The following is a 24073-nucleotide window of genomic DNA, read 5'->3' as shown; positions in this document are numbered from 1 at the left end:
ATAATACAATTAATTGTATGAAGTTATGCAAGTGTGATGTAAGTATGCTAATTAAGCTCGGCATCGTTGTCTAGGGTTGTATTATCAATCGGGATAATACAGTCATACCTCGGTATATGAACGCTTTGGAATACGTCGAATTTGGTATACGTCGTGTTTTGACGATAAAAAAATGTCTTGGGATACGACGTCTTGCTTGGGATACGACGCGCTTGCTAGAACTTGTATGGGTCGGGATGAGTCACCGCGTCCCCGCGTCTACTTCGTTCACGACTGAGACAAAGCGCCGCTCCTCAGTCTGCCTGTACAGTAGATCTCGTACAGTGCACAACTCTTGCTATAACTCTCTGAATTTTCACTTGTTTTTTGTCATTTTAATGTATGTATGCATTTTAGTAATAAGTAGTGTCTACATTATTTTATACAACCCCATTAATGTATAATATGCCATATAAAATATAATTTCTTATACTCTGGAACGGATTATTTCCTTTCCCTTTATTTCTTATTGGAAAAATTCGTTTGGTATACGTCATTTTCGGTATAAGTCTTACCTTCCGGAACGAATTAACGACGTATACCGAGGTACCACTGTACAATGATTCTCGCTTTAACTTTTACTGATTATGTCTTAGTGTGTTTTATGTCAGGTCTCAAGATTCAGATCTCACCGCAGGATACAGTTCTTATCATTAAGATTATTATGCATAAACTCAGGAAGGCACTACTCAGACTCTTCTGTGTTAAACAACTTTAATCTCTAAAAAAAACATAACACTCTAATATGCGAACTCTTATGCTAGGAATGTCAACACAGTACTCCTGGAGATGTTCTCATTGATCCGTATGTGTAACCCTCAATGATTACGATTGTTAAACTAGGTAACAGAACAATCGGTTAATTCTTCAGAGTAAAGCGAGCATACACGGCGATAGGAAAAAATCCTTAAAAATGAATGTGACTATTCATGCGAACAGCAATACAGAAACATGTCCCGAAAGCAAAGGTAGACCTCAATGAATTCTTTGGTAAGATGCAATTAAGGAAATGTCTTGGAACAATGTTGTGTGGAAGTGTGCCTGTCTGTCTAGCAAATGCTTATCAATTGGCTAAGGCTTCAATACATTCGCGGGCAAGATTCTGTCATCAAAAGAGATTTTAACACAATAGTCTCCCTGTGAATGTGTAGATTCGTAACATAGATATTCTAAATGTTTAGTTTTATCATTGAATTCATTGGTACAGTTATGCAATTAACAAAAATAATGACTAAAATACTTCTCACGACCATATCCACGTAACTCAATGGGCGAAACACAAGGATAACTTTGGAGTACTCTTATTAGTTCCGATATGTGCATTATGTGTATGTTGGTGGATTGTCTCCTTGCTCAACCCTTTGCGTTAAGCAGACGTTGAGGTGGGGCGTTCCTTGTACCGATTATGCCTTGGTCCCCTGCTGGGCAATGAGTGTGTGAGTGTGGGTGTGTCATACACACGGCTCTCCCTCTCTCTCTCGAGGCGGCAGCTGCAGTCTGCTTCGCTGCTGGATGAGCTGAGTCGGCACGACGCTTGTTTTTGAAGGTGCTCGATCGCGCTCGCAGCTCGTCCACTGGCCGCTGACACCCCCGCCCGGTGGCGATGGTTGCGCCCTCTCTCCTGCCCCGTGCTCTCTTGCGATGCACTCGGAGCTCGTTCGCTGGTGGCAGACACCCTTGCTCGGTGGAGCTGGTTGTGCGCTCTCTCCTGCCCCGTGCTCTCTGGCGATGCACGATTGCTCTTGCGGCTCGTTCGTTGGTTGCCGATGCTGTGCGATGCTCGCTTAGTCGATGCTTGACGCTTTCCGCCCTTGCTCGAGGTTGATTGCTTGACGTTGAATTTTGATTTAAAGCTTTCGTGACTGCAGTAATTCATATTCTTAGCTCTTTCGGTAAAGTCACGTTGAAGGGAAACAATAAAATAATAAAATATATAAAACAATAAAAATTCTCACGACGTTTCGAAAACTAAGTTGCCTTTGTGGTAGTAGTTACATTGTAGAAACCAAACGCCATGTCTCGGACCGCATTCGTGAACACAAAGCAGACCTTAAACACGGTAGGACCAACACCTCGGCCGTGGCAGATCATTGTTATCATTCAGTAGGCTCACATGACATTGACTTTTCCAAGACAGAGGTTATTTGTAAGCCATCTGGCTACCATGAGAGATTCGTTCATGAGGCTATCCACATATACAAGCACAGAGACAATTTCAACCGAGAAGATGGATTCTGGCTTAGCAATCATTGGAAAGATTTGATTAACCATTTCAGGTCTTAATTGTTCACGCTTACAGTGGCTTTCAGACAGCATACATTAATTTTTCGTCTCCCCCCTCCTCTTTTCAGAACATAGATGGACTAGTCCTTCTAAATAAACTGCCAAATCGCTGCACGTGGCGCTGAAGTTTTTAAAATAAATACATAAATACGCCGTTCCAAAATAAATTAATTTATGCAAACCGACACACCTGATGACGATCGTTTGTGTTATGGTCGAAACGTGAGAATTTTTATTATTTTATATATTTTATTATTTTATTGTTTCCCTTCAACGTGACTTTACCGAAAGAGCTAAGATTATGCTTGACGTTGCTCGTCACTATTTCTCTCGGGCTACAGCTTCTGGTGAGAGCTGGCACTCAATGTAGAATAAAACTTTTAGCAATACTTCGTCTTGCAGCTCTGAACTCACACTCGGTGACACATCGCTACTCTGCAAGCCTCACCATCCTTGGTCGATTGCGGGGCCCACTTCCGGAGCTTGCCGCAGCAAGACTGAATTTCCATTGACTTCGTAGACTTGTGGATTCTGCTGATGCAGCTCCCTATCAATGTGTCTGTCACGGGGGCAGGTTTTCAGAGCCTGCCGCTAGCAGAACTAAGTTGCATGATCTGTGTCCTTGCTGATATGTGAAATTCTCTCCCCTCTGCGCGTCTCTTGCGAAAAAAAAATAGATGCTCTCTCTCTCATTCTCCTCCCGTGGCCACAGTCGCATGGTTGCCCCCCCCCCCCTTTGACCTTTGACTGGCTGCTTTCCATACTATATTTATGTTTGGTCCACCCCCCCCCCTTTCTGCCTTCGTGGTGTCCGCTATCTCAAGGAGAGGCCCTCCCTTCATACGTAATTGATTGCTACCATACTCTTTGGTTCTATTCGGTAAAGTCACGTAGGTAAAAAATAAAACAACAAAAATCATGACGTTTTGGCCACAACACAAGCGGCCTTCATCAGGTGAAGGGAGCAGACTGTCTCGAGGACAGCGCTGGAGTGAAACACAGCCAAGCTCAGACCGCGACCTTTAAGCTGTGTGAGAGTAATTAAGGTGCCTTGACAAAGGAATTCGCATAAAAATTTGCATTTTAATAGGCGGACTTAGCATGATGAAAGGTAGGGAGGGGGTCGACCTGTGCAGGCTGGTGAGGGGGCACGGCAGCGTCCACATGCTGGTGGTGTGAAAAGGGGATTTTAAGAAACTGCGAAAGTTTGGGGTACCACTACTTGAAAAATATACTGTACCATTGAAAAATTAGTTTAATGTTTGGTTTGATTTAGAACATCTTTTCCAATGGTTGCTTAATTTGAAACCATCTTCTCGGTTGAAATTGTGTCTGTGTTTGTAGATCTGAATTGCCTCGTGAACAAATCTCTGATAAAAACCCGTGGGTTTGCAAAGAACCTTGGTATCGGAGAAAATTATATCGTGATCACCGACAGCGTTGTAACAGTGATCAGCTACGGCAGAAGAATTCGTTCTGCCGTTTTTCAAATCTGATTTGTGCTCGCGAATTCGGTCAGAGACATGTTGCTTCGTCTCCCCGATTTAGCAATCACCGCAGGTACAACTCAATTTGTAAACCCCGGGGTACTGTAAGTCAGGAATGACATCCTTCACGGATGGGATAAGATCACGAATTTTGTGTACTGTATTGAACCGGACCTGGATCTTGTGTTTGTTTAGAATTTTGGAAATCTTTTTAGTAACGCCTGCTATATATGGTAGTGTGATGGTTTTGACCGGAGTATCAAGTGGTTGTTTCTGTATGGAGGGAGAAACAGCTTGGCGGATGGTACGGTCAGAGTATCCATTCCTTTTGAGGGCCAGGTGTTACATGTTTTAATTCACTGGTCAGGTGGTGTTGGTCCGAAATGCAATGAGCCCTATGGTATAAAGTTTTGATGAGAGAATTCTTCTGAGCTGGGTGGTGGTGGGAATCAGGCTTCAAGTAGGAATATTCGCGAGCACAAATCAGATTTGAAACACGGCAGAACGAATTCTTCTGCCGTAGCTGATCACTGTTACAACGCTGTGGGTGATCACGATATAATTTTCTCCGATACCAAGGTTCTTTGCAAACCCACGGGTTTTTATCAGAGATTTGTTCACGAGGCAATTCAGATCTACAAACACAGACACAATTTCAACCGAGAAGATGGTTTCAAATTAAGCAACCATTGGAAAGATGTTCTAAATCGAACCAAACATTAAACTAATTTTTCAATGGTACAGTATATTTTTCAAGTAGTGGTACCCCAAACTTTCGCAGCTTCTTAAAATCCCCTTTTCACACCACCAGCATGTGGATGCTGCCGTGCCCCCTCGCCAGCCTGCACAGGTCGACCCCCTCCCTACCTTTCATCATGCTAAGTCCGCCTATTAAAATGCAAATTTTATGCTAATTCCTTTGTCAAGGCACCTTAATTACTCTCACACAGCTTAAAAGTCGCGGTCTGAGCTTGGCTGTGTTTCACTCCAGCGCTGTCCTCGAGACAGTCTGCTCCCTTCACCTGATGAAGGCCGCTTGTGTTGTGGCCAAAACGTCATGATTTTTGTTGTTTTATTTTTTACCTACGTGACTTTACCGAATAGAACCAAAGAGTATGGATCCTTGCAGTCACGAAAGCTTCAAATATAGAATTGATTGCTACCATGTGTTGTGTCGAATTGTTGGAAGACAAAGGCGGTTTGGGCTCTGGTCCTATGGAATACATATTATCTTGGTTGTGTGTGAGTGACCTATTTCGCTTTGTATCTCTTTTGACTTACCCTAGGTCTAATACTTAATGATTATTATTCGTGATGTACTATAGGTATTCCGAGGGTTTTATTAACCTTTGTTCTCCGTCTGTATCCAGGGATCCATGCTTTTTATTCCTGAATTATATTTTGATATCCTGAGGTTGGAGATATAACTATTTCACTTAAGCTTTCTTGACTGCCAGAAATCATATTCCTTGGTTCTTTTGGTAAAGTCACGTAGATAGAAAGATACAATAAGAAACAATATATGAGGTGAATAAGGGTGAAATAAAATAAGTCATAATGAAAGCGCTAATCTAGACTGCAGTCTATAATGTCGATTTGTTCTTGTTGCTAAGTTTCGAACTTTTACCGAAGTAAAAAAAAAACGCCAGTTGTAACGTCCATTTGTCCCTGCTCTTTGTCTGGAGATGTTTGTGAAACTGTCCAAAACGTCCGTGGAGGTCGTGTCATATGGTCCTTTGACAATCTGGAGATTTCCCAGATCGTCGTTAACCTCCCTTTTCCCCGGAGTTTATTATTTAATGGCTCTTCATGAACGCCTCCCTCCAGTTGCTTTAATGTGGCAAGGCAGCTGGGTGTGAGAGGTGGGGTGTGCCTCACCCTTTCATGCCCCATGCTCACCCCGATCGATTATTTAAAAAAATATTGGCAGAATTATTCTTAACATTAATTTTTGGAAAAAGGCCTATATATACAACAGTACTTTACACACAAAATAAGCAAATTGCATCTCATCTGGTCTTAAACATTGAAAGAGCTCCCCCAGTGGCAGCTGTCCCTGTGAGGCACAAGGTGACTCAGAATCTGACCCTGTTGTAAGGCATTCATGTGCTAGTGGGAGTGATATTGTTATGCCGTATCCCAGTTGAGTAATTTTTGGATCATTTTTCGAATTGGACAAAATCGGATCTTGACGCTGGCACACAATGGCCTCTTTTCAAATGATGTAATGAGATATTTAACGTTCGCTGTGAAGCAAACTGCATAGTATCATGAATAATTCACACCAAAGAAATAACCAGGATTCGTTGACCACACACGGAATGCACAAACCTCTCAAGTGGATGGGGACTTACTCTCTGACAGTGGCTTGAATCCAGTTGTGCATTAAAAACATTGCAAAAAGTATATATCATGAAACAATGATGGATGTTTTGTTTTTTTCCAGCGAGCGCTGCAAGTGAGTGCAGGCCACACACGCATGGCAATCCACCAAGCACAGAGGTGGCATGCGGCGATCTCAACAGCACAGGGGTACATAGAGGTGAGCGTGCTCCCAGTCACGCACAAAGATAAAATAAATCCCCCATGTAGCCTTTTGCAAGTGCTATTAGCAAGCACCTATTAAGGCTGGCATTACACACAGGGGGGAGGGGGGGTGGCATCATGCTGGCTGCCTTTGTCTCCCAAATGCTGTTTTACACACTGCACCTAGATACTCATGTTGGTGTGAGTCGTCCTAGGGGAGGCCCAGGACTAGTTCATTTCTTTATCACCAATGTTGCTGTGAGTCAGAATAAAACTTGGACCACTGGGTCTGTAACGTAGTGCCCTGACCACGCACACACACACCCATAGATGGACTAATTCACGTGATGACGTTAGAAATGGCATTTGTACTGTAAATTGAGGCACAGAAATTACGAAAACAAACGTTTTAAGTCCTGGCTTTACACACATACTCTAAGCTGTTCTCACTCTAACTCCACTCAAAATATGTTCATTTATAATCATAATTATTACTCCATGTACAGACCAGCAGACCAATAATAGTGTAGTGTCGGAAGTCTCTTCTTCCTTCTCCTCAATGCTTGTGTGTGTGTGCGGGTGGCGTGTGTCGCGCACACACTCAGTCGAAGACGAGGTGGTCGCAGGAGGCACGGTCCTTCCCTTTTATTGTGTTCACGCCACCAACTCCAGCCCCCTATCTAACGACCACGCTGCCGTACGACCCGGCCCAGACACGACCCTGTCCGCGTTGTACCAACGGCGTTGACCGAGACAACCAACTACTGTCCGGCCGCGCAATGATTGGGCGAAGGCAGTAGTGATGAAGGCGGCGGCAGCGACAAAGGCGGCGACGACGACAATGACGACAACGACGAGTCCACTCTCAGAACCGGCAGCCTGGAGCTGTTGTAATCCTCTTTGAGGTGCACCGAGTGAGCCAGGAGAAGAGACAGGTACTTGTTACTATTATGGAGCACCACGGCTTTGAGGCTCCTGGATGCGCCGTCAATGAAGAGGCGCCACTGTGGTTACAGGCGATTCCGATTGCCTCAAACAGACTGGTCACATTGTGGCGGAAGCAGAGCCCATCTTGATGGGTGAAGAAGCTGCAAAAAGGTTTGTGACGCTTCCTCTGATCTGCGACTTGCACAAAAGCTCGGAATTGGACTTGGTGAGACAAAGATCTCTGATCAAGTCGTTGAAGTTTTAGTTAGTATGGGTTTCTCTCCTCAGCTCCACCTCTGAAATTGTCATCTGGATCTACAACATCTTCCTCGCTCTCTGACTTGCTGCTCTCTTCTAAAGACGGCTTCTCTCTCTCCAGAGGAATGGGTACGGGGAGCTCATGGCAGTGTGGCACCGGGGCGATGAATGAAGGAAGGTCCAGATACGTGATAGCAGGTGCATTCTTTACAGTCCTACGTTTGGAAGGGTCCACCATGCAGAAGTAGCAGTTGCTTGAGTGGTCATTGGGTTTCTGCCAAATTCTTGGGATAGCGAACTTCATGCCTCTCTTTTACCCTCTGTACCATCCTACAAAAATACATTTATTTCACCCATGACTGTGTAAGAGATTCTCGCAACATTTTGCATATATGATATCTTTTTTTCAATAACATTGAAATTTGTAGAACATTTTAAAGTTACAAACTTTTACAATTTTAATTTTTTAAAACAAATTTATAACATAAAATTCCGAGCAACAAATGTCCATCTTACCTTCCATAGTTTTATTGCATTGCTCGCAGGTGAAATGAGGTGCCCAGGGTTTGTCTTGATCCCCGACAGGCATGCCGAAATATCCGAAATATGCCTTGTGGGCCTCACACATCTTAGCAGATGCTTCCGCAGAGTACTGTTTCGCTCTTGTCTTGATAAATTGGCCGTAGACATAGCAAAATGCGTCTGACGGATGTTTGCAGCCTCTTGATGCCATTTCAGAAAAATGCAAATATGTATCCACTTAGGCAGCTGAAACTAAACTGACTACTATTTATATTACTGGGAAGTTCTAGAATGTTCTAGAAGTTACTTCAAGTTTATTCAGCACTGAATCTATCTGGAATGTTCTGGAAGATAGGTCAATTTCAAAATATCACTGTCCTGGTCACAAAAGCAAAGTTTGTGGGGAATAATAGCCATTTTATGTGCTTTTGCGCAATGGCGGAGCCAGGATTTTCAGGTAGGGGGGGCATCCCCTCCAGCAATGAAACATGCTAAGAGTTAAATTTTGATTTAAAGCTTTCGTGACTGCAGTAATTCATATTCTTAGCTCTTTCGGTAAAGTCACGTTGAAGGGAAACAATAAAAGAATAAAATATATATAAAACAATAAAAATTCTCACGACGTTTCGACCATAACACAAACGGTCATCATCAGGTGTGTCGGTTTGCATTAATTTATTTATTTTTAAAACGGTGTATTTATTTATACAAAACGTCAGCGCCACGCGCAGCGATTTGGCAGTTTATTTAGGACTAGTCCATCTATGTTCTGAAAAGAGGAGGGGGGAGACGAAAAATTAATGTATGCTGTCTGAAAGCCACTGTAAGCGTGAACAATCAATTAAGACCTGAAATGGTTTATCAAATCTTTTCAATGATTGCTAAGCCAGAATCCATCTTCTTGGTTGAAATTCTCTCTGTGCTTGTATATGCGGATAGCCTCATGAACGAATCTCTCATGGTAACCAGATGGCTTACAAAGAACCTCTGTCTTGGAAAAGTCAATGTCATGTGAGCCTACTGAATTATAACAATGATCTGCCACGGCCGAGGTGTTGGTCCTACCGTGTTTAAGGTCTGCTTTGTGTTCACGAATGCGGTCTGAGACATGGCGCTTGGTTTCCCGAATGTAACTACTACCACAGAGGCAACTTAGTTTGTAGACACCAGGGTACTGTATGTCCGGAATAACATCTTTTATAGACGGAACCAGCTCACGGATTTTATGTAATGTGTTGAAACGGACCTGGATTTTGTGTTTATTCAAGATTTTGGAGATCTTTTTTGTGATCCCCTTCAACGTGACTTTACCGAAAGAGCTAAGAATATGATAAGAGTTGTTAGTAAGGACTTGTTCCTTGCTTTTTATTCGACGCGTGTGCGGCGATGGCGCAGCCATCGATCGAGGGTCGAATTCGAATCATGTGTGATCGGCATCATGCTCGCTGAAGGTATACCTTTAGGGAAGTCGTGTACCGTATACGCAACTGCGCACAATTCTGAGTCACTTATAACTGCTTTGCCATTACTTACTGCCTACTCAATGATGGGAGTTACTCAAAAATTAAAAGTGATCCTACTAACAGCCTAACGATAAAAACCAACAAGATCATCACCAGTTCGACTTCCCTAATCGAACCATCCAAACTTCCCTCCCTAAAACCCTTGGCTGCTAGACCTCCCAGATTCTATGGTCTTCCCAAGATCCATAAAGAAGGTACACCACTACGACCCATTGTGTCCACGATCAACTCTCCTACCTACAAACTAGCCCGTTTTTTATCGGACACTCTGCTTCCCTTCACTGGCAAGACCACCTCAGCAGTACTTAACTCAACCCAATTGGTTTCTATGGTCAAGGACATTGTACTGTCTTCTGACGATATCCTCGTCAGATTTGATGTGGTCTCTCTGTTTACCAAGGTCTCAGTGCCTGACACATGACAATAATTGAAGATTTGGTCCAACATGGACTGAATCCTGATGTTCCTACGCTGGTTAGACATTGCCTCACCAACACTTACTTTACCTGGAATGGCACCTTCTACAAACAAAATGAGGGTACCCCTATGGGCTCCCCTTTGTCACCAGTGATAGCCAATGTTTTCATGGAGAAATTTGAATCAGACGCCATCCAGACATCCACCCTTCGCCCTTCCCTATGGAAGAGATATGTGGATGAAACTTTCGTCATCTGGCCCAATGGCCTCCCAGCATTGAACCATTTCCTAAACCACATTAATTCCAGACACCCATCCATCAAATTCACCATGGAAGTGGAGAAAGATGGCAAGCTGCCATTCTGGGATGTTCTGTTTGAGAGGAGGACCGATGGCTCTTTGGGACATTCTGTTTACGGGAAGTCCACCCACACAGACTCCTACTTGAACTCTGATTCCCACCACCACCCGACTCAAAATAATTATCTCATCAAAACATTATACCATAGGGCTCATTGCATTTCTGACCAACACCACCTGGCCAGTGAATTAAAACATGTACATCTGACCCTCAAGATGAACCGATACTCTGACCGTACTATCCGCCAAGCTGTTTCTCCCACCATACAGAAACAACCACTTGATATATATTCTTGGTTCTTTCGGTAAAGTCACGTAGAATATGAATCCCTGCAGTCACGAAATCTTTAAAACAAAATTTAACCGCCTCTACGAGGATGGTTTCCACATAACTTTGAGATCCTTCAACAAACTCCGGGATAAGAAGGCTCAGCTGATCGAGTCTCTCACCTTTCTGAAGAGATGCAGCGACTCTGGGGTAATACCAATCGCATTTACACTGACCTCTGCTGCTGTAACTGCTTCTAATGCGAAACGAATTCTAACTAGAACTAGCTTAGCTCTTATCTCAGAGAAAATCAGACTTATACGCACCGAACTAGATCAGTTAGACAAGACACTCTACAAATCACACTTATTATTGACGGCAACGATGTCCACATCGGATTGGGAACATGTAGACAATATGACTGCCTCTTCAGCTGACCAAATGTGAGGATAACCTGATTTCCAAATTTAACCTCCTCTCAAACAAAAGACCGGACCCACACACCAAAAAGCTAGACGTTAACAAAGTCATAATTAATCGCAGTAACAGTTCTATTTCCGATGATCTGAAATCCGTTTTAGCTAAAGGGCTAAAGTTTGCAGTCACACCTAAACACATACCAGTTAATTATATCATTGCCCAAGTAGACGTGGCTCTCAAGGGCCTGGGTCACATCGCTGCAGACGTAGCAAGATCTGAAATCGCTGCAGCCCTTAAAAACGCTAAGATGCCAGCTAGCAACCTCAGCAAGATGAGCGTTTTGAATTATATAGATTAAAAAAGAGGGATGACATTGTCATCCTCTCAGCCGACAAGGGCAATGCCACTGTCATCATGGATAAAATTGAATATAACAACAAAATTCAAGAATTACTCAACGATGGCAGCTATACAAAAAATAAAAAGAGATCCCACCAACAGCCTTGTCATAAAAACCAACAAAATCATTTCTGATTCAACCGCATTAATTGATCAAACTAAACAGTTCTCGTTGAAACCTTCTGCTGCCAGGCCACCAAGATTATACGGCTTACCAAAAGTACATAAAGTAGATGCACCCCTTCGTCCCATCGTCTCTACTATCAACTCCCCCACCTACAAACTGGCTAGTTTTCTGTCTGAAATCCTGCGGCCTTTCACTGGAAAAACCACCTCTGCGGTACAAAATTCTACTCACCTGGTATCGACAATCAAGGGTATTTCCCTGTCCCCAGACGACCTGCTTGTCAGTTTTGATGTAGCTTCCTTATTCACCAAAGTTCCTGTACCTGACACCATCGCAATAATTTAAGACTTGGTTCATCAAGGAATAAACACTGAGGTACCCCCCCCCCCCCCTGGTGAGACACTGTTTAACCAATACATACTTCACTTGGAATGGAACGTTCTACAAACAAACTGAGGGCACCCCAATGGGCTCCCCCCTATCTCCGGTTGTAGCCAACATTTTCATGGAGAAATTTGAGACTGACGCCATCCAGACTGCCACTCTGCACCCAACCTTATGGAAGAGGTACGTAGATGACACTTTTGTCATCTGGCCACATGGCCGGCCTGCTCTAGACCAATTCTTCGACCACATCAATTACATACACCCAGCCATCAGATTTACCATGGAAGTCGAAAAAGATGGCAAGCTACCTTTTTTGGATGTCCTAATAAAAAAGAGACCTGATGGTTCAATGAGCCACTCTGTCTACAGGAAAGCTACCCATACGGATGCTTACCTGAAACCGGATTCCCACCACCATCCATCCCAGAAGAATTCCCTCATCAAGACTCTGCACCATAGAGCCCAATGCATATCCGACCAGGAACACATAGCCAGTGAACTCAAGCACGTACACCAAGCTCTTAAGGCTAATGGTTGTATCTTTACCGCTTAAAGGTCGCGGTCTGAGCTTGGCTGTGTTCGCTCCATCGCTGTCCTCCAGACAGTCTCGTCCCTTCACCTGATGAAGGCCGCTTGTGTTGTGGCCGAAACGTCGTGAGAATTTTTTGTGTTCTTTTATTTTATCAATTTATTATTTTATTCTCATTCTACGTGACTTTACCGAAAGAACCAAAGAAGATGCTATAGGCTTTTGGTGTCAAAGGGGTTGTGTAGTGTGGACTTTATGGTCATGTGGACAGCATTTGAGTGCTTTGTATTGTTTATAAATGCCTATTGTTGGTAGATAAGACAGTTAGATCACTTTCACGGGAAGGCCAATAACATGACGAGGTTTTTATTAATTATAACACCATATTTTCGGAGATCACTAACCACAGCCCCACCTAGTGGAAATGTCACGAGCAGCCACTGCCAATGGGGAGTGAGGGGGTGGAGTGTTTAATGATGTGATATACCAATGCAGGTGCTTTGTATTTATAGGACTGATGGTAAGGCACGATCAAGGTTCTGCATCAGAATATCCAACGCCTTCACAGAGCGAGCAGCAATTACCAGATTATCAGTATACATAACATGGTTGATCAATCGGGAACCATCACTTGACAGCACCAAGGCATCGATCAGCCTCCTGTTGTATCTTTACCAGATGGAAATTCCTCCGGTAGTAGGTCAGGGACCCGAAAAGCACAAAGAATTATCCAGAGCCCTGGCCTATGGATTGTGTTATAGGCCTTGGCCAAGTCAATAAAGCAGCGGTGTGGGTCCTGTTAAAATTCCTTACACCTCTGCTATAACAGATGGACAAAGAATATGGCGTCAGAGCAGGACCGCCCCACTCTGAAACCATATTGGGGATCTGCAAGCTTCTCAGCATGTCTGGCAAGACAATTTTGAATATTTGCCAAAACCTTTATCGGAACACTGAGGGGGGAGATATCCTGAAAACTGTTACAATCAGTGTTGTCTCCCTTCCTAAAAAAAAATGTGTACGACTGGAGTTAAAGAGTGATTTGTGGTTGTGCGCGATTGTGGCATATTCCATCTCTTCAGCAACACGTGATCACTACTCTTCCTTCAAGCACCGCATGGCTTTCTGAACCCCCGAGCAAAGGCCCGGAGGTGGGCCTACCGCTTTCTTTTAGCTAATCTGAATACTTCATCAACCAGGGTCTCTGCATTGTGTATCCAATGCAGCCATAGCAGCTACATGATTCACATTCCTGAACCTTACACATTTCCCCTCTGCATCAGGAAGACGGGGGGGGGGGGGTATGCCAACCCCTAATTTAAGCAATTGTAGTGACTAACTCAGAGATGATAAGACTTGAAGGTACTACTTTATTGAACAAGCACCATCGGGATTAACACACTTAATATTTAGTCCATCTATTATTGGTGACACTACTTAGAACAATTGGTAGGCTGTCTAGCGGCGCCCTGAGATGGTGAAGACGGAGACGACGACGAGAAGAATGGTGACGACAACGAGAAGAATGGTGAAGACGATGAGAAGAATGGCAATGATGGACTTCAGTAGCACGACGGGGATCCCACTCCCAACAACAGCCACGAGGTCCCCCACAGGGGCCCCTCTTATACTCTCAGTGTGGCCTCGGTCCGCCCAGGCCACGCCCCCTCTGTGAAACCTACTAGTGGGTTCCAGAGGCTTCCCGATGGGCCCCCTCTGTGACATTTGACCCTAGATGTCCCCCTCGTGTCTCTCATGGCCTGCTGACGTCAGTACTGCTATACACCGCAGATCCCCTTTTTCGCCAGTAGCCAGCACTGTGCCAACACACAATGATGAAACTTGCAACTTTCATCAGCAAGCCAAGACCAGGCTACTGTGAGTTTGAATGCCAGGCACATCTTACAGATGACACGCACATGTGAAATGGGCAGATCAGTTCCACAGTAGGTCCTGGTGTCAAGGACATGGGCCCACATTCACTGTTCCATAACTATGTAGTCCAGCGGATGTTCTTGCTTGGACCTAGCATGCATCCATGATGTTATGTATGTGAGCCTATACGTTCATGATTACAAGCCCATGGGCTGCACATTAGTCAAGTAGTCATCTACCGTTGTTATTGAATTGTTCTGGCGGATGCCTTCCAATCACTCCAGCCTAGGTGCCTGCGTCATGACCCACTTGGGCACTAAACTCACCCCACAAGATGAGCCTTATTCCGAGGGGCCACTTTAGCCAGCACCTAGGTCCAGTCATAGACGGCAGCTGACTCATCGGCTTTGTTTGCGTCCCTCCACTGCTGTTTATCTTTGGTGGGGAATGAGCTACCACCACCATTCCTCGCATCCTGTTGATGGGGAGGCGAGTCCACAGTAGCCTGGGACTCAGCTTCCCACACCTTGCCTCCACGCTCCCACACCGTCTTCATAATTTTGTTCAAAATAAAAACCACTCCCTGTTGTTTGGCAGTTTTCTGCCCCAAGTGGAGGACTGTCCACCCCTCATGGTGACTGGACCCAGAACCTGTCCACTCGAACGCCTGTATACTACTCATACACTCACCCATTCACCACATTGCCGGTCAAAACACTTCTCTTTATGCTTCCTCCCTCTCACTTTTGGACTTTGGGATGCTTTTCCGTCGTTTTTCTTCTAGAGGACTTATAACCTTGTTCAATTCGAGAAATATGTTAACTCTTATCTGTTACAACTTTGATAATGATGTTTACTGCTGGCCACTTGACATTTTGAATCTCTGGGCATTTGCTCAACAAATGCCCTACACTGCAAAACTATAGGGACTGTATCTCGATGTCTCAGAGCGTGGGACAAGCAAATCAGCGCGTGATGACAACCGACACTGGAAAGAATTGGCACTTTACACATATCAGCCAGGTAAAAGCATGCAGATAAGTATTAACATGAGTATATGAGCGTGCATAGCTTTTGCGTGACATCTTCTATTTGCTGTGGTTTAGGGTCCCAAGAGATACGGTGACATTCCACTGAGAGAGCGTTTGGATCGACCCATGGTCAAAGTTTACCAGAGGCACCCGGGAACTCAGCTGCCTGAAGCAACTGGAGTCTTACAGGTGAGTCCATCTGTGCAGTGAAGCCTAGTTATTTCAAGAAAATTACAATAAAATCCATTCAAAATAATATCTTCCAAGAACAAAACTGCAAAGGTGTCTCAACGTCGAGCAGTCTGGGTGTTTTATGATCCATCACTAGCTGATTCCCTTCAGTCACTTGCTCACTCACGGCGAAGTCGTCTCCTTATCACTCTTATATTGCTACTACCATGGTTACTGTTATTGTCAACTTCACTCACTGATTCCTCCACCTATGTTGACTGTTTCATCATGTCTGTACTGTCTTCAACCACCACACTGCAGTTCACAACAGGTTAATTTGTTAACTTAATAATGTATCCACTTATTCACTCACTAATCCAATGCTCACTCACACACCTAATCATGTACGCATCGATCAACTCACGCACCACACTGCAGCCACCATAATTATATTTCTGCTTCTCTCCCACTCCTCCACTTTGAAATTCCCTCCCATTGTCTCTTTTCCAAGCTCTTATAACCTTGCTCGATTGAATAAATGTGTTTAATCTTATGTTAGACCTTTATTGTACTATTTGATGCTGGCCTTTTTACATTCCGAGCTTTTCGATCTGTACTCAGCAACTGTGTTTGAACTAAGTTTTATTCTGATGTTTTTTACCCTCTATGGCATGAATACAAGAGGTGGTAATATGTTCAAACACCAAATCGACACCTATCACAAGGCATCAAGTCTGCACGAACCCACACATGCTTGTGGTAAAACGTGCAAACAAATATGCTTTGATAACGCATGCATTGAACATGAAACACCAGACAGCCTCTTTTATGGCTTTGTCTCACCAGTGCTCGATCAAAGGCGAACAGTACAGAAGTTCATAACAGAGGTTTTTTGGGTTAGATTGTGTAAATATAAATGTCGTTCAACCCGTCCACCTCACAACATTTACATTTGGGGTTTATTTACATATCAGTTTACCCTCCAATACACCAGTGTGCTGAACTAGTAACTATTGGGCATGTTTTGTTTCCTTGACAAACTTTACTAATTGGCTGTGTTGGGTGATAGCGGGTTAAACGACACATTTATACTTCTAGTATGGATAATATTGGTCGCGAAAGCCTACGTGAGTACAGCAGTTAAATCTATGGATATAGCAATTACATATCGCAACATTTCTCTTTCTGCATCTTCCCTCCCTCCCAATTATATTTTTATAGTTATATATATAAATTTCTTAACCCGAGCTATTCATGCTTTGGCATTTGCATCAACCTTGTGCTGTACGAACATCTTAACACCTGTATTTATGCCAGAAAGGGTAAAGCCTCTTATTTGTTATCATCTTCATACTGGCAAATGGTCCCACAGATATGTTTCTATCCATTTGCTGCCCATGACCTTAAACGTGACTGTGTGTCCAGGCAGGGGAAGGGCTGTCACATTCTCTTGCTGCATGCAAAGGGGACCTGGAACAACTCGTGAGCGCTCAGCACATGTTAGCTGCCGACTTACGTGACAAGGTGGCTGCTACTCGGGTAGATGCAGAAGCTGCTCGTTTTAGAAGGCGTTGTGCCACCCTCCGCTACTAGCAGAGTAAAACATTCACTGGCAGACGTTTGCTTTCTCAACAATGTCAACAATCTGAGCATTTGTTGTGTCATTTAAAGTGTTAAATTGTTCTGACAATTCCCTCATTATTAAATTCTCTTGATGTCAGATACAAATTAGAGAGTAGCACGCTTAGATTTTTGCCTTTAAACATAAACCAATGCTATTGGCGTGATGTGCAGAGTGTTATTTTCTTCATTATCATTGCATACACATCCAGTCCTGTTTCATTGTTTTAAAGTAATTATACATTTCAGTTTTGCGAAATACTTTCAAATATCTTTATTGTTACTAAATGTTGTCATTGCAGTATAGGAAATAAAGAATTGCGTCAACAGTAGCTCTTGATTGTGTCATTCATGATTCATTAACTGCTGGATGAAGGCCTCCCCAATCTTCACCACCACAACCATCATCAGCAGCCAGGATCAGTCCACTGCTGGATGAAGGCCTCCCCAAGTCGTCGTCACCTCTCACGATCCTGCAATGAATCAATCCACCCAGCCCCTGCGCACAAACTGAAATGATCACTCCATCTCCATAGAGGATGTGCTCTCTGGCGCATTCCTCCTTTGGCTGCCAGTCAGTTGTTAGTCCTCGACCACTGGCCTTTTTCATTTCTAGCCATGACATGCCCGACCCAAACCCACCGTTCTTAACAGTCAATTCACGTGACAAGTCTGAGGCCAGAGTTAGGGTTGTGGTTTTTATAAGACATGCCCTAACCAAACCCACCTTTCCTCACAGTCAATTCATGTGACAGGTCTGAGGCACAGAGTTATGATTATAGGTTAATGGTTAGGGCTGGGGGTTATGATTAGGTGTTATGGGTTTGTGTTGTGGTTTTGCTTCACCCTCTGGTAGAATTATTTAGTTCTCTACACATTGTCAAGTGTAAATTACTACAATCTCGATCATTTATACATTGATTAGAATGTTTTCTTTCCAGCATAAGATGACTGCTTGTTTAATGCTGACTGCCAATACAAGATGGCTGATTATTGTAATAGATAAATGTGTGCATTGAATTCAATGCAATTCTTATGCAGTGTTAATTTTCTTTATAAGTGTTTACAGTGGAAGCAGTCGAGTAGCGATTAGCGCACTGCTACGAACCCGACAACCCGAGTTTGATTCCCGGTCACAGCTACCAACAATAGCAATTAAACACGACGTTGCTATTTAAGGTTTACTGTATGATTCTGAATGACAATGTCTGAACTGTTATTTTATAATAATTATGATTAGGGTAACTGCATCAAAACTAGTGAAACTTTGCAGCGCTTGGGCTGTAGGATTACTGAAGGGGTGGAATGTTCTGCTCGGCCGACACTCCAGCCCCTTGACCGAGGGACAACGGCCGTGGCCAACCAACAGCGCAGGCCCAGAGAGAGGGAAGAAACCACGCCACCAAGGGAGGGATCTTAACCCCCTAGCTATAATCCAAAGCACTAACCCCCAACTATAACCCTTAACCTGTAACTATAACCCTGACTCGGTGCCTCAAACTTGTCACACGAATGAACTGTTAAGCAGGGCGGGTTTGGGTAGGGCGACATCGTGCAGGTGACGCACTGTTCGGGCTCACAGCGGTGAGAATGGTGACGGGCCGAGCTGCACCTGCGTGCCGGTGACTGCCTCACCTCTAAAAGCGCCAATGACCGTCAAGCCCCCCAATTCCATCCCACTCGCGGCAACCAACCTGTGGTGGGCCCTGTCATGGGTGAGCCAGGTGTCATAGGTGGGCCCTGTCGTGGGTGGGCCTGAAGGCTACTATTTCACCGCCAAAATTACAGGGCTGTGGTTTCTGAGTGAAGGCGCCATAACGCGAGCGACGAGATAGTCCGGGCTCAGCGGCGTGAAGGGCAGAATGGAGCCCGCTAGAGAGGGAGGTCCTTCCGACCGTAGTCGTCGGCAGACTTGGGGTCAGACTAACTCGGTGATCTGGGAATGGTGGCAAAACGAGCAGACTTCGGGTCTTCTAGGGAGGGAGTTGGGCCATGGAGGGCAAGGGTCTATGCCTATTGTAAATCGCCAAGTTTTACAATCGGCGAAATGTTAACTACCTCACCTGGTATGCAGGAGGGCATGGGTTCGACCCCGACCCTGACTCCTGTATATTTAGATTTTGCACGTTCTCCCCCTGGTTGAATCAACATGCGTTTAGAGTATTTAGCTCCTATAAATTTACACTTGATAAGTCACTTCGTTGAGCTATAATTTGTGGACAGGTCGCTTCTGAAAAAGAGCTGTATAGCTCAGTGGACCTTACCTGGTAAAATAAAAATTGTTTAGTTTAATTTAACATGTAGGCTTTCGCAACCAATATCATCCATAATACAGGTTTTTTTGGGTTACATCGCGTAAATATGTGTTGTTATACCCGCCACCACCCGACAGCCAATTAGTAAGGTTTGTCATTAAACAGAATATGCCAATTCGTTACTAGTGTAGTGACGCTCGGACAACTTGAACTGTGAACTGAGGTTTATTTCAGTGGACCTTACCTGGTAAAATAAAAATTGTTTAGTTTAATTTAACATGTAGGCTTTCGCAACCAATATCATCCATAATACAGGTTTTTTTGGGTTACATCGCGTAAATATGTATTGTTATACCCGCCACCACCCGACAGCCAATTAGTAAGGTTTGTCATTAAACAGATTATGCCAATTCGTTACTAGTGTAGTGACGCTCGGGCAACTTGAACTGTGAACTGAGGTTTATTTATTATTTAGGACGCTCCACGCAGGTAACTTAACTTGGACAGGGATAACACACAGATCGCTTGGGCCAAGGATAATGCACAGATGACTTGGGCCAGGGATGGCATGCAAGTAGCGACGACACGAAGACAGCGACGGCGTGAAGACAACGACGGCCGGAAGACAGTGATGGTGTAAAGATAGCGACGGCGTGAAGGCAGTCGACCCCGATCCCACAGCAGCCCCGAACCTCGCCTCTCACCCCTTCTTATTGCTGGCATGGCCCTCACTCCGCCCCGGCCACGCCCTCTTTCTCAAATTATATCGCACTTTCCCGAACTTCCCAAATAGTTCCCTCCTGTAGTTACCCCTCGTGAGTACTCAGCCACGCACTGTACCTGCACCCGCACTGTCTCCACACACACACTGTCTTTCTCCCCGCAATGTCTCTAAATCACCCCCCTCTTCTAAAAAAAACAGCTATCTCGGGTCATAATGAGAGTGTCCCGCGTCAGGCCCGAAGAACCACACCAGCAAAAAATAATAATTAAACCAACGTCCACGGAACATTTAGGACAGGCGAACAGCATAAATAACCGACCCGACGACCGACAAACCTTGAGGGCAAACGAACTGCATGATAAACAAACCGACGAACATTTGGGCAGACAAACTGCATAATAAACAACCCGACAACCGACGAACATTAGGGCAGACGAAATGCATAAATAGACAACACGATGACCGACGCACATTAGGGTGAAAAATCTGGAATGTAGAAAAAAACATCCCGCCATGACAATGGGAGATCCCTTAGCGGAAGCGTAGGCACTTAGACCGGGTCCTTGATGCCGGTCCATCGCTCTAGATGGATTTCTGTGCCTCTCCGGGCAACGGGGGCTTGCACAAAAGCCTTGAAGGGGTAGGCTCATCCCTGGACTCTGCGGAGGCCGGGCTTCAGCCAGCGGTCCATTGCACGTCGTAGCTTCTTGCGGTTCCCCGGGCTTCAGGGGCTTGGAAACTGTGGGCGGCACAACGCATTTTTTCTGAGGCACAATTTCCTTGGCCGATTTCCCCGGCTCATCAGACACACCAGATATCGCCCGCACAGGGCTTGGGGGTGAGCTGTCAGCAGAAAGCTGAACATATGGTTTCAGGCACGACAGGTGAATGAACCAACGGCGGCGGGGCGTCCCGCCTGAATTCGCACACACTGAGGCCTCCTGACTTCCACCACCTCGTCGGGACCCTGCCATGGCCGATGTAATTTGGGGGACGTACCCAGTGGCACCTGAGGGCAGTATAACCAGACCCTGTCCCCGATTGCCCATTTAAGCACGTGCTCGCGCCACCCTGCGTTCTTTTCGTTAGCGGCTTACGTCTTAGCAGTGTTTTCTATGGCCGCCTCATGAGCTTCAGAGACACGACGCAGCGTGACCTGCAAGGGAACGGGTATGGCTGCTTTCTTCTTCCCCGAGGCCATACCCAATTGTGCCTCAATAGGGGGTTCGTTTTCGCTCCCGTACATGACAAAAAACAGGGAGAATCCCATAGAGGTGTGTGGGGGCATCCTGTATGTAGCCAAGACTCCCGGAACGTCTAAATCCCAATCCGTTTGTGCCTCATTATCTGCCTGACAGAGCATCGATGTCAGGGTTCTGTGCAGGCGTTCCACCACACCATCCGTTTGGGAATGGTATGGCGATGTTCGAATCTTTTTTGTGCCCAGCACATCGCACAGTTCATGCAGCAGCTTGGACGAGAAATATTGGCCTTGGTCCATGATAAGCTGCTCAGGGGCCCCCTTATCTATCACATAGCCATGCAAAAATGCACTGGCTATGGATACAGATGGGTGGTTGGACAATGGCCAGGCCATTTACCACTGGGAAAAATACTCAACCCCAACTAAGAGAAATGTATTCCCTTTTTGTGTAGTTGGGAAGGGTCCCAGGATGTCTAGCGCAACCAGTTTGTTAATGCTGGACACCGTGATGGACTGTAACGGGGGTTGAGATTTTTGCGATGGCGGCTTGCGGCGTGCGCAATCAGTGCAACCTTTGATCAAATGGAAGACATTGTTCGACATTCCTAGCCAATAAAAGACTCGCTGCACGGTTAACAAAGTTTTCCGATGCCTGAGGTGCATAAACTTCTCTGCATGCACTGCCTGCGTTAATCTGCCTCGCAGGGAGGTGGGGACCACAATACACAACCGTCGCGAAACCTCCTGCCACCTCATCAGCAGACCTTCCTGAAGGATGAGACTCCCTTAGGCCCGGGGTTCTTGTGGTCAGTTTCTGCGTGGCGCCGTAAGTTCAACAGGGAGACATCCTCCATCTGTAGCTTGCCCCATTCAGCATATGTGAGGCCAAATGTGTCATCCCTATGTGCAACTGCTATGGCTGGTGGTGGGTCACTCAAGGCTGCTACGACCCCCAGTGTAAACAGCCTACGGCCTACGGCTGTTTACACTGGCCCGCGCCCGACCAGCATGCGCAGCGTCTGTTCAGCGGCAAGTGAGATCATGCATCGGCATTACAGTGCCTCGCACCCCTGCAGTAAACCACTTGGAAGGAATACTTCCTGGAGTATTTCCAACCAGCGTGAGAGCTGGCTGGAATACTGGTCCACTATTAGAGAGTACTGGAGGGCCGCGTGGTTCGTGTGGACTACAAAGTCTCTGCCATAAAGATAAGGCCTGTACTGTTGGATGAAGTACACCATGGCCAACAGTTCCCTGCGGGTGACACAGTACCACTGCTCAGCGGTTGACAGGATGCGACTTCCGTATGCGATCACCCTCTCTACCTCGTTCTTCACCTGGGACAGGACAGCCCCTATGCCCATGTCACTAGCATCCGTGTCCAGTATGAACGACAGGGAAAAATCTGGAGGCACGATTTTTACCCGTCAGAGCATGTAAGGTTTTGCAACAGTCACAAACTGTGGAACAAACCTCCGGTAATACGACAAAAAAACCCGACAAAACTGCGCACTTTACCCACCGACTTGGAGGTTGGCTAATCGTGTATGCACGATGTCTTGTCCGGATCCGTCGCTATCCCATTAGCACTACCAATATGGCCCAAATATCGCACCGAAGTCTGTAACAAATAGCACTTGGCAGGTTTTAATTTCAGATTTGCCGACCGTACGCTGGAGAGTGCTGTCCACAACCTCTGCAAATGCTCTTCGAATGTGTGGCCCAACACAATGATGTCATCTAAGTAAATGAGGCAGGAATCTCACTGCAGCCCTGCCAGCGCTAACTCCATGAGTCATTGGAAAGTGGCCGAAGCTGAATGCAATCCCATCGGGAGACAGTGAAACTGAAATAGTCCCTGGGGCGTTCGGAATACCGTTTTCAGCCTGGATGACTCATCTAAGGGAAGTTGCCAAAATCATGACAATAGGTCCAATGTAAAGAAAAACCGAGCACCCGAGCGCCCGACAACGCGTCCAGGGAATCGTCCATACGTAGCAGCGGGTAAGCTTCTGGTACCGAGACTTTGTTCAGTTTATGGAAGTCGATGCAAAACTGTAAGCTGCCATCCTACGTTTTAACCAACACCACAGGGGCTCCCCAAGGGCTGGTTGACGGCGAAATGATATTCGCCTACAACATTTTCCCCACTGCCTGGTGTACGTGCTCCTTTTCTAAAAGACTCAATCAATATGAGTTCTCGTGAATAGGAGCTGCATCGCCCATATCAATGTGGTGTTGCAGCAGGGAAGTTCGCCAAATATAAAATTTGCCCTGACTAAACACGTCGGAAAACTCTCTAAGCAACAACCGTAGTTCTTGCCGTTGCGCATGGGACCAATTTGGGTTTTCTTCACACAATGTATCTGCCCATGTCCCATCTGACTCCGCTCGCTGTTGCACGCGCCTATGACCTCCCCCGCCTCGGAGTCAACAGCCTCACAGTTTGCCGCTGTCGCGTGAGCTACCACTCTACCCGCCTGCACCAAAGCCATTCCCAGACCTACATTCAGGACCTGTAAAAAAGGTTCCTGATTCCCCAAAGGATTGTCTGCGCTCCCACCAATGCCAGGCCATGGGTCGCTGTGTTAGATGGGGTAAGGAGGACTCCCGCCTCGGGGTCAGCCAACTGGAGGCATTTGTGGTAGCGCAAAGGGACTAACATTTGTGTGTCTGGTGGAATCTGTATAGATTCCCTCCCCTTCACCACGGTGTACTTGT

At 45.5% G+C, this 24073-nt stretch overlaps 1 protein-coding gene across 3 annotated transcripts in view; it reads left to right on the top strand.

The window, feature by feature from the left end:
- Window positions 1-17501, top strand: part of TEKTL1 (tektin like 1) — a 66674-nt gene extending 49173 nt beyond the window's left edge. For all 3 annotated transcript variants that reach the window (XM_076067134.1, XM_032953972.2, XM_076067132.1), the window contains 3 exons: window positions 6256-6351; window positions 15454-15567; window positions 16975-17501. In XM_076067134.1, the coding sequence (XP_075923249.1) occupies window positions 6256-6351; window positions 15454-15567; window positions 16975-17142 (378 nt within the window). In that variant the 3' untranslated portion in view covers window positions 17143-17501. The remainder of the gene's footprint in view (window positions 1-6255; window positions 6352-15453; window positions 15568-16974) is intronic.
- Window positions 17502-24073: the final 6572 nt, after the last annotated feature.

The sequence above is a fragment of the Petromyzon marinus genome, chromosome 14 (assembly GCF_048934315.1).
Source record: "Petromyzon marinus isolate PM22_M1 ecotype Great Lakes invasive population chromosome 14, UKy_Petmar_22M1.pri1.0, whole genome shotgun sequence".
NCBI classification, from domain to species: Eukaryota; Metazoa; Chordata; class Hyperoartia; order Petromyzontiformes; family Petromyzontidae; genus Petromyzon; species Petromyzon marinus.
The sequence above is the reverse complement of the archived record's forward strand: the minus strand, read 5'-3'. Positions and strand labels throughout refer to the sequence as shown.